The 16,552-nt window shown below is 41.8% G+C and overlaps 2 protein-coding genes across 5 annotated transcripts in view; one reads left to right on the plus strand and one right to left on the minus strand.

Moving 5' to 3' along the window:
• Positions 1-1,186: 1,186 nt before the first annotated feature.
• kif17 (kinesin family member 17) lies at positions 1,187-9,613 on the plus strand. 4 transcript variants are annotated; one of them, XM_032514240.1, is made up of 15 exons: positions 1,187-1,429; positions 2,379-2,637; positions 3,262-3,408; positions 3,642-3,743; positions 4,039-4,228; positions 4,994-5,446; positions 5,604-5,698; positions 5,801-6,002; positions 6,186-6,286; positions 6,442-6,554; positions 7,898-8,123; positions 8,340-8,598; positions 8,720-8,781; positions 8,873-8,996; positions 9,191-9,613. In XM_032514240.1, the coding sequence occupies exons 2-15, from the start codon at positions 2,407-2,409 to the stop codon at positions 9,379-9,381; spliced, it is 2,496 nt and encodes an 831-aa protein (XP_032370131.1). In that variant the 5' UTR covers positions 1,187-1,429; positions 2,379-2,406; the 3' UTR covers positions 9,382-9,613. The 4 variants fall into 4 exon arrangements, with proteins under 4 accessions (XP_032370131.1, XP_032370132.1, XP_032370130.1 ...); XM_032514239.1 differs by lacking the exon at positions 1,187-1,429 and adding an exon at positions 1,466-2,281; XM_032514241.1 differs by lacking the exon at positions 1,187-1,429 and having other exon boundaries at positions 1,465-2,637; positions 8,876-8,996.
• Positions 9,614-12,691: 3,078 nt separating this feature from the next.
• Positions 12,692-16,552, minus strand: part of zgc:158258 (specifically androgen-regulated gene protein) — an 8,923-nt gene continuing 5,062 nt past the window's right edge. Inside the window, exons 2-4 of the mRNA XM_032514242.1 lie at positions 16,072-16,228; positions 15,575-15,770; positions 12,692-15,491 (exon numbers count right to left, since the gene is read on the minus strand). Coding sequence (XP_032370133.1) covers positions 14,401-15,491; positions 15,575-15,770; positions 16,072-16,176 — 1,392 coding nt within the window. The 5' untranslated portion in view covers positions 16,177-16,228 and the 3' untranslated portion in view covers positions 12,692-14,400. The remainder of the gene's footprint in view (positions 15,492-15,574; positions 15,771-16,071; positions 16,229-16,552) is intronic.

Genomic DNA, 16,552 nt, shown 5'->3' on the forward strand with positions numbered 1-16,552 from the left:
GTTTTTTTTTTTTTTTTTAATATAATCTTTTAAAAACACTTTTAATTGTGCCTTGAAGGCATCCGAGGAATTGTGTTTTTTAAGATGTGAAAGTTGCCAAATTGAAACTGGAGTGAAATTGATCACACAGATTGCACCTGATGACAGTCGTGCTTTTTTTCTTCTTCTTGCATTGTACAGATAATGATATATATATTTGATTATTCCTTGAATTTTAATGTAGTTTACATGTTTATCTTTATGTGTTTAGACATTAGACTCAATGGTACGGAAGCAGTAATCCAATACACCAAATATGGTCTATAGGCTATCCTGACTCCGATGTGTATCAGTGCACTTATATAATGGCCAGTAGAAAGAGTTGTGTTCAAATGTTGTGTGTTTTTAAAGTTTTTGTGTGCAGTCACAGTTTCTGGTCATGTTTTGCATTCAGTTTAATATACCTTGCACACTGATTTTTAGTGTTATGAAATTACTTCTTTATCATAAGATTGTGTGTGATCTTCTAATCTTGGGGGGGGCATTGCAATTTAAGTAACTAATTTGAGTACTTGGTACCATCTTTTCCACATAGGCCAACAAACAATGTTCATATTTTTCACAGCTGTTTTGAGATTAAACCACATGTGTTCTCTGTTTTTAACCAAGAACCTTTTTTTGTTGTTTCTGCATAGCACAACCTCACCTGCAGTTTTGGCATTAAGATATTAATTACTGCTGGGAATTATTAGGCAACTCATACTGTAGGCCTACGCAGTAAAAACTCCACATTGATTGGGATTGCTTGGTGTGTGCAAATATATATATTTACAGATTTTTAAACTGATTGGATTAGGCTATACATTTAGATAGGTGTTAATTCCACCCCATCTATATCAATGGGGTTAGGCTAAATAACATGAGTGCCATAATAGTTTTACAGCACCACAAACTACATCCTCCAAATTGATCATGAAGTCAAACCGTTAAAAAAAACCTGACCATTTACCTTTTATGAATATAGGAATATTGCGAAACTGTTGTGTGTAATTGCTAGTCTAACTAATAAACTGGCATCTGAGTGTATCTGGGGAAATATATTTTAAAAACGTAATCTATTTTAAACCTATTTAATTTCATTAATCTGTTAAGGATTTCCTCCCTGCTGTAAACTCTTATAGGATGTAACATTTATTCCTCTGAAGAAAAAAAAATACCGTCCAGTGTGTTAGCTTAGCTTAGTTTTGCTAAACAGCTTTTATGTAAAAAGAAAACAAATGGGACTCTTTATAAAATTTATAAAAAGTAGCCAAGTTAGTTTTCTTTCATGGAAAACATGATTTTGTAGTAATATGTAATGATATTATGTTTAGTGTTCTTGCACTCTGTTCTCTTAAAACATCTATGACTCGCTCCTCACCAAAATGGCCGCTGGTCTGGAGTTATGAAGGTAAATATGGTGCAAAATGTGAGTGTGTAGCTGTGATTTGAGCACTTTATTAGAGAGCTTATAAAAAAAATTCAGTTGGACTGTTAAAAAGTGTTAAGTGTTAAGATAATTAAAAGGTATTTACAGTATTTAGAAGCGGGCTGGCTGCTAGCGTTAGTTAGCTAAGCTAACGCTAGTTATTTATCCGAGTCGGGACTAGAAAGTCAGACGTTGCCTAGCTACACGCCCCTTTTCCTCGGATTTCCGAGCTCAGAACTCGGACAGCCCTTGTGGACACCGAGCAAGAATTCCGACATCTGAGGTCCGAGTCGGATCATTGAGGATAATAGAACGCAGCATAAGTCCACAGATACAAATTAGTTTGCACTAAATGTATCACAAGAAGTGTCGCAAAACGTCGATGTGCGCAGACTCGACGCTGTGGTTGGAATCACTGAGTTGTAGTTGTACTGGAAAAGTAACTGAAGTGAAAAAAAGTACAGCTTTTTTTCAAGCTCTCAAGTCATATTCTACAAGTGCTCACATCGCATCTACGTGCTCTCACATTTAGCTTTCATATTTACCTTTTTATAGAGTCGTTCCATTCCTCTACCTCAACGGCTGTTTATGGTTGCCTAGCGACTTCAAAACGCCGTGGGAAGAAGAGACCTGCAACCATAGACATGCTATGCCTGCAACTATAGCTACAGCTTAGCTAGCTTACCTGACGAGAACACTCCACTTTCCAGTAGACAAGTAGAATTTCAGTCTACTATGAGTATTTTCGTAACTTGTTTGGAACTTTCAAGTCGTCATTTTTTCTCAGAGGACTTGGCTACACCGGGACGTTGTGAACTGTAGCCGCTAGCTAACGTTAGTCGGCACTGCAGAGCACTGCTACTCAGCTTTATGATGTATTTAAGCAGAATTTAACATTTTCCTTGCTTTTGTCTGTTATCTGTTGTACAAGCCAACTCGTGTGGAGTGAATGTTGAGACATGGGGTCAGAGTCAGTGAAGGTGGTGGTCAGGTGCAGGCCCCTGAATGACAGGGAGAAGGCTCTGGGCTCTAAGATGGTGCTTTCAATGGACCTGCAACGGTGCCAGTGCTTCCTGGTGAAGACTGGGGCAGTGGATGAGCCCCCCAAACAGTTCACCTTTGATGGGACCTACTTCATTGATCAAACCACTGAGCTGATGTACAATGAGATCGCCTATCCTTTGGTTGAGGTAAGCTTTTTTTTGTTTCCAGTAACAATGCACAGCAACAGTCTTGAGATCCGGGCCTCACAAAAGTAGCACACTGGTCACTGGACACCCTCAGTCCATCAGCAGTAGCCTAGGCCTATATATTATTGCTAATGACCTCATTATTTACTTAAGAGTCTACTGTCAGTCTCTTACAAAGGTCAGCAGAGTGTTGATCCTTTTAACCCTTGTGTTGTCCTCTGTCTGTTTTAATGTTACCTGTTTATGAAACCAAGTATAAATTATCACCCAATTCTGCATCATTTCTTCTTAGCCAACTTCATTCCAACTTACCATTAGTTTTACACTTTTTGTTGGAATACAATGGTCAACACACTTCATTTATGTGAAATTACACCTCATTTCTGAGTTAAAAAAAACAGAAGTTATGAATTATTATGACTAATTGTTAAGATCAGAAGATGTGGAGTGGATAATCACAGACAGTTATACTGTATGTCCAATTTTTTAGAACCTTTTATGTTATATTTGGGCGTTTTGGTTGAAAGAAACCCATATTTATTTATGAAATTTGACCCAAGGACAACACAAGGGTTAAGAAGCTTCATGCAAAAGCTCATTTATTTGCCATATTTTATTTTACAGGGTGTCACTGAGGGATACAACGGCACAATCTTTGCCTATGGACAGACTGGAAGTGGAAAGTCTTTCACCATGCAGGGAGTACATGAACCTGCAGCCCAGAGGGGGGTCATTCCACGAGCCTTTGAGCACATCTTTGAGAGTATTCAGGTAGGTTGGGCAAACTGCTAATTGGTGCAACATATCCCACTTATGAATTTGGGGGATTTCATGCAAAAAGTGCAAAAGTCTTCCCCATTCCAGTGTGTAGCTGTAACTTCTTTTTTCTATATGGGCAATATGCTTTCTTCAGTCTGATGCTTCTAGTCTCTGCCCAGGCTTGTCTTCTGAGTTTTGTGTGCTCTGAGAGAATAATTATTTGTTTTTGTCTGTGTGCAAGCTAGTGTGCCGAAAATACAAAATTCCTGGTGAGGGCCTCCTACTTGGAGATTTACAATGAAGAGATCCGAGACCTTTTGGGAAATGACACTAAACAGAGATTGGAGGTAAGTCTCGTCTTGAAGCACTGTGTTGTTGCACAACAAATCAGGCTACACTGTGTAACATTAGAAGCCAGAAGGATTATTGTTTTTTTCTAAGTACAGTCATTATGGAACTTGCTCAGACTATTCTCTCAAAGTGAGCACCAGCTTATGTTTTGTGCATATGGTTGGCATGGTGAGTCAAAAGCACAGTACTTACACGATTCCTTGAAAGGTCAAGGTGTTTGAACAAGGTGACAGATTTAGATTGTGTGTGTGTGTGCATGTGTGTGTTTTTGTGTGGTTGATGAATGCTTAGCTGAAAGAGCACCCAGAGCGTGGGGTGTATGTGCGGGACCTCTCCATGCACACTGTGCACAGTGTGGAGGAGTGTGAGAGAATTGTAGAGCGAGGCTGGGGGAACCGGGCAGTGGGCTACACGCTGATGAACAAGGACTCCTCCCGCTCACACTCCATCTTCACCATCCATTTGGAGATCTGCAACACAGGTGAACACACAATGATACAATACTTGTAACATGTTGCGACATATCTACAATAATGTGACATAGAGGTATTTATATTTGCATAAACATGTGCTTGTAGGAACATGTGGTTCTATCACACCTCAAAACATCACCAGCTGATTAACATCAAAGAGTTATTCTACTTTCTAATGTCATCATGCTGTTATGCTTAGGGTTTCAAGTTTTCTTTTTATCCTAGCGTGCCATTGTTCTTTTTTGTGCACCCACGCACTTTCCACTGAACTTATATTTTCATTGAATGCTTAGTCTGTTCGTAATATGTTGCTTTCAAAAAATGTGGACTATGAAAGACACAATCATTTTAAATAATTGAATGAACTGAAAGTTAGCCAGTTAGCTAACGTGTTTGTGAAAAAAAAGAAAAAAGAAATGTGCCTCATGGCTCTAATTTGCCACTTTGGGTAGAGAAATTGCCATTCCAGTCTCTACTAGGATGAATGTTTCCTTGTACAAGTGCAAAAAGGCTAAACAATATATTAGTCAACTCAGGTCTTTTTATTTGGTCTTTTTATTTATAGAGCACATTCAAAAGCAACATAAGTGCTTTCCAAATCCAATGAATAATCATGAATAAATGAATAATTGCATGAAAATCAATCATTATGGCTGAAAGTATAAAAACACAATAGGCATATTGCATAGACACAAAAGAGTAATAAAAAGAGTGTGACTTGCTATGTCTGCAAAAAGTCGTAGTGACTCCCTTTGTCACCCCACATCCACCAGATGCAGCTGGCCAGGATCACCTACGGGCTGGTAAACTCAACCTGGTTGACCTGGCGGGAAGCGAGCGTCAGTCAAAAACCGGTGCTACAGGTGAGCGCCTCCGCGAGGCCACCAAGATCAACCTCTCCCTCTCGGCCCTGGGGAACGTCATCTCCGCCCTGGTGGACGGACGCTCCAAACACATCCCCTACCGGGACTCCAAGCTGACCAGACTGCTGCAGGACTCTCTGGGAGGAAACATGCGCACCTTGATGATCGCCTGTCTCTCCCCCGCCGACAACAACTATGAGGAAAGCCTCAGCACAATGCGCTACGCCAACCGGGCCAAGAGCATCCAGAACAGGCCCCGTATCAATGAGGACCCAAAGGATGCTCTGCTCCGAGAGTATCAGGAGGAGATCAAGAAGTTGCGGACCCTCATCTCAGGCCAGCTTGGCACTGCTAACCTTGCGTGTATGTGTTATATTTTGTGACTAGCTTTTTAAAAATAATTGAAACAATTATATTTAAAAATTGTCTAATGGTTTACATGCAGATTCTGAGAGATATTTCATTTGCTTGTGTAATGATTTGTATTATGTGTCTTCCTACGTGCCTGTTTATCATGCAGCTCTGCTGGCTGGTCAGTTGTCTGAGGCGTCTCCTGCTGTTCCTTCAAGGCCACCATCCAGCACCACTGAAGCAGAGAAGGAGAAGATTAAAGAGGCAACTTCAGGCTGTTCCCACACCAATATATCACTTCACATCTCTACATGCTTTGTCTAAGAACCAGGTGATTTATAGGACTGTATTCTGCTCTCGCCACAGGAGTACGAAGAGAGGCTGGCCAAGTTGCAGGCTGAGTACAATGCAGAGCAGGAATCCAAAGCAAAGCTGCAGGAGGACATCACTGCCCTGCGTTCCTCCTATGAATCCAAGCTGTCTAATCTGGAAAAGGCTCGAGCCAGCAGGGGGAGCTCTGTCCCAAAGAATGATAACAGAAAATCATCTGGCGCCACCAAAGAACAATGTAACTAGTTTACACATTTGTTCTGTTAGTCTGTTAAAAAACACTAGTTAATCAGCACGTCTGACAAAAAAGTGAACACAAGCAAAGTTGTATGTATATTATTGCATTGTTAACCGAGAGTTCTTGTTATTGTGTCCAAAGCCCTGTATACTGACACTGCTTTGGATTGTCTTGCTTGTTCAGTGAGCTCTAGCTGTAAGATGACAGGGCTTTCTGAGGAACAGCTCTGCAACAACACAGATCCCATGTGCCGCATTACATCTGGAGAAACTTCCCTGGCCAAGGTACTGTTCACTAGCACCTTCCACCATTACCACTAAGCATGTTATAGTTCCTAAACGAGGTATCAACCACTTCAGAAAAGAACTGCATGCATGGAAATGCAATTATGGATTGTTAGAAACTTATCGGGTATTGTTTCCTTGTGTTGGTGAGCCAGCCTGATGAACCTGGTGCTGCAATCGGTGCCCCAAAAGGTCCAGATGAAGACAGGCTCATAGCCTCGCCTGACATCCCTGCTGGGCCTGTGGACCAGCAACACGTCCTGGAAAGGTTTGTGACTAGGGCTGCTCAAAATAGATTTTTTTATATATCGTCGTTGCGATATCAACTGCTGCACTAAACAAAAAGCTGCAACATATTGTGAAAGATTTTTTGTGTTAGTTAAATATCAGTAGATAACTACACTTTACAATAGATTTTTTGTCATGCCTTTTACATTCAACTCAATGTTCAATTTGTTCAATAAAATGAAAGGAAATAAAATAAATCAGTTGTTCTAAATTCAACAAGCAATTTGTTGTATTTTTACAGAATACTGAAAGCAGCAGAAATACAGAGCTGAGTATACTTAATATCAACGTATTTATTTATCCTAAGTTATATGTTTATCGCAATATTCAATGTTATTGCATCCTCATAGTATGCAGCCCTATTTGTGAGACCACATTTGTACCAAGCATCAGCACTGCTTGAACAGGTCTTTCTTCATCATATCTTGTCAACAACTTCTTGTGAACACACTGATTGAAGATAACATTTTAGCTATAAATCATCTAGGCCAATATATCAGTTGAGATTAGCGGATTGAAAATGTATTGGTATCCTTGACCTTGTCCATGATACGCTATATAAATAAAGTTGCTTGTATTGGCCAATAAGCTAAAAAGAATTGCAGTACAGAAATGCCAAAAAAGGTCTGAAGTAGTCTAACATTGCCAGACCTATCTCCACAGTGCTGTGGAATAAGGTCTGGCTCCTCTACGCAAACACTCCTGGATAGGAGAAAAAATACACTCAGGGGTTGATTGCATTTCGGGGCGGGGTTAAGCTCTGGACCCTGCAAAAGAAAACGCCACAATATTAAAGGACGTTAGCTGGATACATTGTTAAATGTGTACACTTACCAGTGGATCGCTGTGTGTATTGTGTCCATAGCAAACCCCCGCCAATAGGTCCCAAAACGTCCCAGTTAGAGAGTAAATGTTGCAAACATATTCTTTGTAAATATATGTCATTTTCAGTGCGTAGCAGTGTTCAGAGGTCCTGGTTAATTTTCCTGGATGTGATCAGAGTTTAAAGTAAACAAAGAAATGGGAAAGTGAGGGACATCCGATAAATGAACCCTAGTCAATCCAGACTAGGTTAGAAGTCATTTAGAAACCGTGTCACCATTACATAGTTTGTCCACTATCATCCTGCTCAGTATGCTTTTCATATGTGTCTATAACAATTCAACCAATAAAAGGAAGAGCTCTGTATCAAGATTGTTTGTTCATGTTACCCGTATGTGTTTTTGTTAAAATGACTATAGGATTTTTACTCTTACTATTGATATCAGTTTCGCCCTCAAAAACCCATTTTCAGTCTTATCCCATTGATCCATCTCTCCCCAGACTGCAGCAGCTGGAACAGGAGGTGGTAGGGGGGGAGCAGGCCAGGAACAAAGAGTTACGGCAGAGACAGAGGCAGAGGAAGAACCTTGCTGACCAGAGAGTCCAGCTCATCTGCACTTTGTCAGAGAACAGTGAGGACAGTGAAAATGTGCTGTTGAATGTCTACAACTCCATCCAAGAAGAGGTCCATGCCAAAAGCCAAATGCTGGACAAGGTCCAGGGCAAGGTGGGTCACAGCGGCTGTAGGTCAAATGTAAAAGGTTCTATGGGACACGCGATGGGTTTGGAGCAATGTTCAACAACTGGGTTCAGGGTGTGCAGTACAAAATACAGCATACAATCTTAGCACTAAATTGTTCTGGATAATGTAAAATCAAATTTGCAGTGTTGAATTATGTGCTCTGCCATTCAAACGTGAAACCACATCAACCTGTTGTGACAGCTGAAAGCAGCCAAACTGGAGATCCGTGACCTGCAGGCAGAGTTCGAGGTGGAGAGAGATGACTACCTGGCAACGATCCGGCGGCTGGAGAGGGATCGCCTGTTACTGCACAGCCTGCTGGAGCGTACGGTGTCCCTGGTGCGGCGTGACTGCAACTACAGCAACCTGGACCGCTTGAAGAAAGAATCTGTCTGGGACGAGGACAGCGCCAGCTGGAGGCTGCCGGACGTGATGGTGCAGAAAACCACACTGCCGTCAGGTGCACAGCGCAAAGAGGGCATTTAGAAAATGGACTAGAAGTTTTAAGTTGTGATAGTGTAAATCCTATGTGTTTTGCAGATTCTTTCCCTTAAATATCTTGCTTTATTTCTCTCTCATAGCTGTGACTCCAAAAACTTCAGCTGGCAGAGGGTCAGCTGCTGATACTGGAGAGCCATTCATGGTGTGTTCATGTGTTCATGTTCCATGCGTGATCTTTTACTCACACAAACTGAAACACTGCCACAGAGCCTTATCCCCCTGTGTGCTTTTAGCAGGTGGAGGAGGACAGGTACAAGGAGATGCTAGACCGTAGTGACAGTGAGAACATCGCCAGCAGCTACTTCAAGTCAAAGAGAGCGAGCCAACTGCTGGGATGTGAAGCTACCAAGGGACACAGTAAGACCAGGACCTGCAGACTTCCCCACTGACTCAAAATTTCAACTCTCATAACCACATAAATGCTAGAGGCTACAACTGAACCGACTATCTGCAGCAGTCACAATGCCAAACCAATTCACATTTAGGTGTTTAACTTATATTTCCCCCTCTTATGTTGGTTTTACCCATCTGATGGAGCTCTTCTCCTACAGGCATCCACTCTCCTCCTGTGGTTAACGGGGCGGCCCACCACACTGTGACTTGTTCCACTATGAACCCCCTGGTCAGCTCAGACTCCGTCCTGCCACGCCCCTTCCGCCTGGAGTCGTTGGGTGTCCCAGTGTCTAATGGTAAGGTGAGGCGCAAAAAAAGCAAGTCTCACATCCATAATGAGGGGATATGAAAAGACTGTTCCCATTCCCTGCAATACTTAAACGCATATCCCTGTCATCTGTTTTTTAACCAAAATGTTATATACACTGTGATTGATCACTGACTGTATTCAATTATGTAAATGGTATTTCTGATAACCCTTGCTAACCTGAAATGTAAACAGCTGGCATGTTTTGTGGACATTACGAGTCCAGCTGTGTCATGTGTTTTAAAACACATTTTGAATGTTTATTTTGAACAAAGAACTACCTAAAGTACGGTCCATCTACTATAATATTTAACTTCTAATGTTATTTGCTGTTGCTGATTGTAAGCCACAATTTCAACCTGTTTCTTATCTAACATCTAAAATTCTTTTTGCTGGATAGAAAAAATAAAAAGAATTAATACATTCAATGTATGGTTTGTTTCATTTCCCTAACAAAAAGCCATTTAACATAGGCTTTTGGTGTCATTAACATATTTATGACATGTTTAGACTGTAATGAGCAGTAATAAGAAATAAGATCTTAGTAGACAACATGTATGACCGGTAGTGTCGCATCAAATGCATGGCTGTTGTCAGGGCAACACTGTTGACAGGTAGTAGACGGTAATCTCATGTTACAGTACATGTGACCTCTGGGGTCAGCATTGTGGGTTTAGCCTTATAAAGATGAGACAACCCTAATTTATTCTTAAGGCAAATGTGTTCATGTTGAAAAGGTCTTTTGATGCCAAAATCAAAAGGTTGCTTAGATTTATTTTAATAATGAATTATGTAAAATAATCCTACGATGGAGTGTCTATGTCTAGTGTGGGAGTTACAGCAGATACAGAAAATGCAGTCTCAAATGTCTCAACATGCCATTGTTGCATTAGTATCTCTACTGATAAACTCCGTCCTCATGCAGCTCACTTTTCTCTCCGGGTATCTTATTCCTTAATTTGACTATGGCCTGATTTCGTCATCTATTTAATATTACTTGACCTGCAGAGTACCGTGTCAGTTTCATAATTTGACACCCTTTGTTTGCCTGTGCGCAGACATACTCGACACAGATACTGGCCCATTAGGCGACCCCCTCGCCTTACTGACAGCTAACACTACAGAGAAGGGAACTGTAATCGGCTCTCGCAATTACTCAACCACACACTAATCCAAGACTGTTGCATAACAAATGCTTGGCCATTCATATAAGTCAGTGGTAGGAATTAGAAGTCTTAGGGTTACTAAAGGAGAATTACGGTCGATTTCGACACGCATCTCTGTTGTCTGTCAGTAGAGAGAAAAACAAAACCAGTCGGTGCTGCCTACACCGTGTTATCCTCCTGCTAGCGTTAGCACCCAACAGGCTTAAACAGGGCAAGTTTTAAACGTGTTTTTAGCCTCTAAACAGGTTCAAAATGTCATCAAAAGGGCCTACCCATGTGCAGTGATTCCTTCTGAGTGGACACAGAGAATCTGATTGTTCTAGATGTTATGGAAATGCATGAAAGTTGTGCTAATTCAGCTCTGATTAGTTCCAGTGTTGATCCTGCAAGAAGTGCTCCAGGACTGTCAACAAACTACAACACTGAAAAGAGACACAAACATTTTTTCATAAATAAGCATATTCTTATTTTTTTTTAAAGTGCTGTAGTACAACTAGACAAATGTAGTGGCAACCTTATCGCAGCAAATCGGCCTAATCATCCACAGGGACAAGACCAAGATCCTAAAGACCAACTCCGCAAGCACAGAACCCATCACCCTGAATGGGAGCCCCCTGGAAGAAGTGCAGTCCTTCACATACTTGGGAAGCATCATTGACCAGCAGGGCGTTACAGACGCAGACGTCAAGGCAAGGATTGGTAAAGGAAGAGCCGCCTTCGCCCAGCTCAAGAACCTAAACATCTGGATCCTCCAGAAGCTGTCATGACCACCAAGATCCGAATATTCAACTCCAACGTAAAGTCAGTCTTATTGTATGGGGCAGAGACATCAAGGATAAATAAGACTACCATCAGAAAAGTCCAGACCTTCATCAACACCTGCCTCAAAGAATTCTCCAGACCGATGGCCTGACACCATCAGTAATACCAACCTCCGGAAAGGACGGGCCAACTCACTGCCGAAAAGAAATCAGGAAGAGGAGATGGGCTATAGGGCATACCCTACGAAAACCTCCAACCAGCATCACTAGGCAGGCGTTGCGGTGGAACCCACAAGGCAAGCGGGAGAGAGGTCGGCCAAGAAACACCTGGCGACGCACCTTGAGGTTGACACCACCAAGATGGCTACACCTGGAACCAGTTAGAGAAAATGGCCCAGGACAGAGGACTCTGGAGAGCTGTTGTTGTTGGCGGCCCATACCCTGGTAGGGGTGACGGGCAGTAAGTAAGTAAGTAAGTACAACTAGCAGGAGTTAGTTATAATTGGTGTAAGTTTGGAGACACTACTTTATTTAATCAATAAATTGATAGCCTACGTATTTTTGTTTTATCTCTTTTCTGTGATGTAATTTGTAGACGGTCCCTAAGCTCTAACTGCCTCTCAACACAGGGACTACACACGTATATGTACGTATCATGCATTTCTGTCACATCTACAGCAATCAGATTCACTGTGTTCACTCAGAAGGAATCACTTCACGTGGCTAGGCACTGGTAATGACATTTTGAACCTGTTTAGAGGCTAAAAACACGTTTAAAACTTGCCCTGTTTGAGCCTGTTGGCTGCTAACTCTAGCAGGAGGATAACACGGTGTAGGCAGCACCGATTGGTTTCATTTTTCTCTCTACTGACAGCACCACAAATTCACAAACAACAGATCTATGTGTTTGAATTGAACGGAATTCTCCTTTAAGGAAACAGAGAAGCGAAAGCACTGATCTGCTCACACGGTAGCGGGGCTCAGGATAATCGGATAACGGATGAAGAGCTGAGTAGGCTTTCTCGTTACTCGAGTGGCGTGTAAGAACAGTAGTATGACTATTTTGATAGTCATTATGTAAGTGGTCGTAAATCCACAGTGCATGTTTACAGCGATGCTAGTTTGGCTGAATTAAAGGACCTTTGCTTCTTTGTGTCACAATTACTCTTAAAAGCAAACCATTAAGTACAAGTTAATCCCATTTCAGTCTACAGTCACAGCTGTGATACTGTGTTTAAATGTGTGAGGATAATGATAACAATACATAATATATAACATGCAGACTTTATTCTCACTGGTATTTATTGGAAATGCTTTGTAAAAATAACACTCTTTATCAAATTATCCGTGTTTTCCATTCTTGAACATTTCCAGTCTTTAGACAATGAAGGCAGTCACACTGACACAGTCGGTCACACATTTTTAAAGCCGTCTGAACCATAAAATAGTAGAAACAAATCAAAAGCTATTGATACATCAGCATACCTTCAAACACTCCTGATTTTCATTGGTTCTGGCCTTTGTCCCGCAATATATCCCCCATTTTGGTCATTTCTCCCACAAATCTCATAGTGATACACAAATCAAATGGGTGTGTTTCAGGTGTTGTGTGGGACATGTGTTACCATATTATAGATTGGGAAAACAGTATAGTATCGTGGTACCTGTCAACCCAGTCTGGACTGCGACACACTGAAAATGTCCTGGACACACATATACGCACACATTCGCACCTTAGCCTTTGTGATGTAAATTTGAGAGATGCAGACTTTTTTTCTCACTGTGAGCTATGAATTTAAGACTATTTAAAGTAACAAGTCCTTTCCATCTGTGGTGTATGAAGGCGTTTAGAGTGAGTCATTTGCCGATTCCCCATAAACCTCGCCTTTGTTCCCATCCTAATGTTGTTAGGTATGCCTCAGATCTCAATAATAATGACTGCTGATTGCGTCTCAAGCTTAGAAAACACTGAAAAATCAACCCAAAACACTTCAATATTTGGTTTTACAATAATTATGATTTTATTTTGAGGCTATGCTCCAAGAAATGTACTCAACAATCCACTTGTAGGCACATCTGTGAGTTATGAAACAATCAATAATGTAACAATTCTGTTGATTTGAGTTGATGTTTCCTTAAAGTAGAATTACAGTGGAGCAGCATGTGATGCCCAGTATAATGAGGAAGGAATGAGATTAACTGAAAACCACACTATGGCTGGCTTCAGTATCTAAAATGTTATTTTTATTGTCGAATTCAGACAAATCATTTCTTACAGCCACGTGTGTTAATGCAGAAATCTATTTTTAATATTCAGCAACCTAGTCGTATGCACTCTTAGGATCGTTAGGGGTCCTATTGGGTCTTGTCAAGTCGTATCTAAAAGAAATTTTCAGATTAAAACCTACAGAGCAACAATAGTTGGAACTTGGAAAAAAAAGTCTCACGCAATTGTCCCCTATTGTCCACCGGGCGCGTCTACGCTGCGTTCCAGAGACGCCACGGGCCCTGCAAGCAATCACTGCCATTCACCTCAATGCCTGATATCCTACCAGCCGTGCCACAGCGCATCCCAGAAGCGTTCGTGGAGTGGCTCTCGAACAGCCAAGCAGGAAGTAAAACAGCGGGACAACCCAGTCAATTCACCACAGACCCCCCCCCCCCAATATCTTTTATGTCTTCTACAACGCCACAGACAACAATCTTGGAGGTTGAAAAACATAATAGATATCACAGTTTTCTTTTTACGGGCCACACCAGAAAGGAGAAGGCATGGAGTTTAATTGCAGGAGTGCTTGGAGTGGAAGGTAGATACTAGCTTAATAAACACGTGATTCTTCTGTTAAGTACTTGTCGAGACAGTAAAATCTGCGAGACCCTTCTGAGACACTCCAGGTGTGGTATGGCACGTGAGCAAAACCGGAACTCAGCACAGCGTGCCCAATGGAGAATCGGAGTAAGTCCAGTCTCCTGTATTAAAACCTATATTAAAAGTCCTGGTCTGGCCCTTTAAATTTGTCCTCCTCTCTTCATCCTCTTCTGCTTTAGTTTTCCAAGGTGCCAAGTTCCCACGTAATGCTTTAACTCTCCTTAAGCGGCTGGTACTCTGGCAGGCGGACTGCTGTTGACCTGTTTTAGTCTTTGAGCAGTCCAAGCTTTCGGAGTGCTTCTTTTCGATCGGCTCCCATCCCGGGCACCACCATCACCGTATAGCCCACTGAGTTTGCGTGTTTGCGGGGTACAGGCTGACAGTTTCCACCGCTTCTGTGGTTGTCCAGGGTAGCAGAGCGCTCCAGACCACTTACCTTCAATCCACTGGGCTGAGACGGATCAGATACAGACACATGCTGTTGGTCTCGTCTGGAGTAGTGATGGAAACTGGCACTGTTCTGCAGAGGCTTGGTTTTGGGCTCTGTGGGCACTTTAGAATGACAAAACGATGGGCTTCTTGATGGATTACCATTAGATGGACCTCTAGTAGATCTTGTGTGGTCTAGAGAGGAGTGAGATTTAGGGGGACACAACGGGGCTACTGTCTCAACATCTGGATGTTGGTCTTTAAGGAGACCCAGCTTCTGCAAAGCTTCCAATCTCACGACCTGGGGATCTGTTGCATTCTTCAAATTGTATGAAGAGTCTGAGGTTATGGATGCTTCATTTTTTGTTTTCACAGCTATGTTGGCAGGAATCGTTTTTGGTTTGGGGGCCACGACCGGAGGACCTGTCTTAGACTTAAAGGCCTTTGAGTGGGATCTGTCAAATCCTAGCAGATTTCCGAGTTTTGGGCCTTCCACTGTGACAGGAAGGTGCTCGTCCAACTCTATAGTATGATCAATTGTGGGACATAGAGGCGTTTTCTTTGTGGAGGCACTTCTTCGCAGATGAACAAGTGCTTCATAGGACAGAGGACCTCTGGGTAAACCTTCAGCTGTCCTAACTGAGTAGTCCCTGGGTTTGGTGGGAGGAGGTATCACAAAACTAACCTTTAATGGTACGTGGGGAGCGACAGGTTTCCGGGTGTGTTTGTGATCGGGCTTGTTGCTTGAAGGAGTGACGTGAGGCTTAGAGCTGATGTTTTTATCTGGAGGGACACTCAGCTTGACATTGGTTGCAGAACACGGAGAGCTGCTTGCCAGAACAAAAGGTGTAGGAACCAGGTAGCTCAGCATGAGTTTGGTGTCAACATTTTCCTTTTTGTGTTCCACAGAGGCAAGTTTCTGTGAACCTAATAAAACAAACATGTGCGTTATTAAAAAGGAGTTAATTCATTTATGCTAATTCTGCATCTGTGCCTAGAGATGAACTCACCGTTGAGCTTGTGTTTGCTCATGGAGGCTGACAGCTCGGCCCGTTTGGTAGCGAGGATGCCAGGGCTGGGCAGTCGGTCAGGTTCGTCATTGGACAGTCCACTGTCCTCCTCAGTGTCCAAAGACTCAATAGTCTCCTCCAAAAACATGAGACAGGCCTTTTCTTCAGCAGACAAGTGCTCCAGACTATCATCACTCTGTAATGCATAAAAGAAGGGCTTTCCTTTTGACATCAAATCCAGAACTATACATCCCAAAGGTGACATACAATCTTAGAAATGAACGAAATAGAACAATTGATTGTTTAAGACCTTAAACTGTTCATTTTTAAATTCAAAACTATGAAACCAGATGCATTCCTAGGCTTTTATGCTTCAGCTCATGGCTTTGTCTTGATATTTCCATTTATCCATTTATATTTTCCAATTACTTTGTACAATGAGTTGTGGTAGAACTAATATGTTTTTCATATTCAAGCGGGTAAAGTCAGTAACTTACAAAGGCTGAATTAGCGCTGACAACGCTGTCACAGCTGCCAGCACTGTCCATGCCGGTCATCGTCTCCAGTCCAACGCCACCTGGCCAGGTGTCGCTTTTTGGCATCTTAGTGCCCTAGTGGATCCGAGGGTAGTGGCAAGGATTGTCGCGTTTCACTCTGTGAAAAGGGAACACATTAAAAAGGTTACTTTACGAGCTTTAACCCTTGTGTTGTCTTCCCTTCAAATTTGAAAATCAACATTTTTTTTTTTTTTTACTTTTTCTTGCGTTTTGTCCCTTTTCTTTCAACACTTTTGACGCTTTTTTCAATGTTTGTCACTTTTGACATTTTCAACACTATGTAACACTAACTTATTAACTTTAGTTTTACAGTCATTTTGGGGATTTTTTTGTTCAAAACACATGGAAATTATACCTAATGTTATGAGTTAGAAAGCAGAAATTAGGAATTATTGAGACTAAAATTAAAGGAATGGATGTT

Source organism: Etheostoma spectabile, chromosome 4 (assembly GCF_008692095.1).
Source record: "Etheostoma spectabile isolate EspeVRDwgs_2016 chromosome 4, UIUC_Espe_1.0, whole genome shotgun sequence".
Classification (NCBI taxonomy): Eukaryota; Metazoa; Chordata; class Actinopteri; order Perciformes; family Percidae; genus Etheostoma; species Etheostoma spectabile.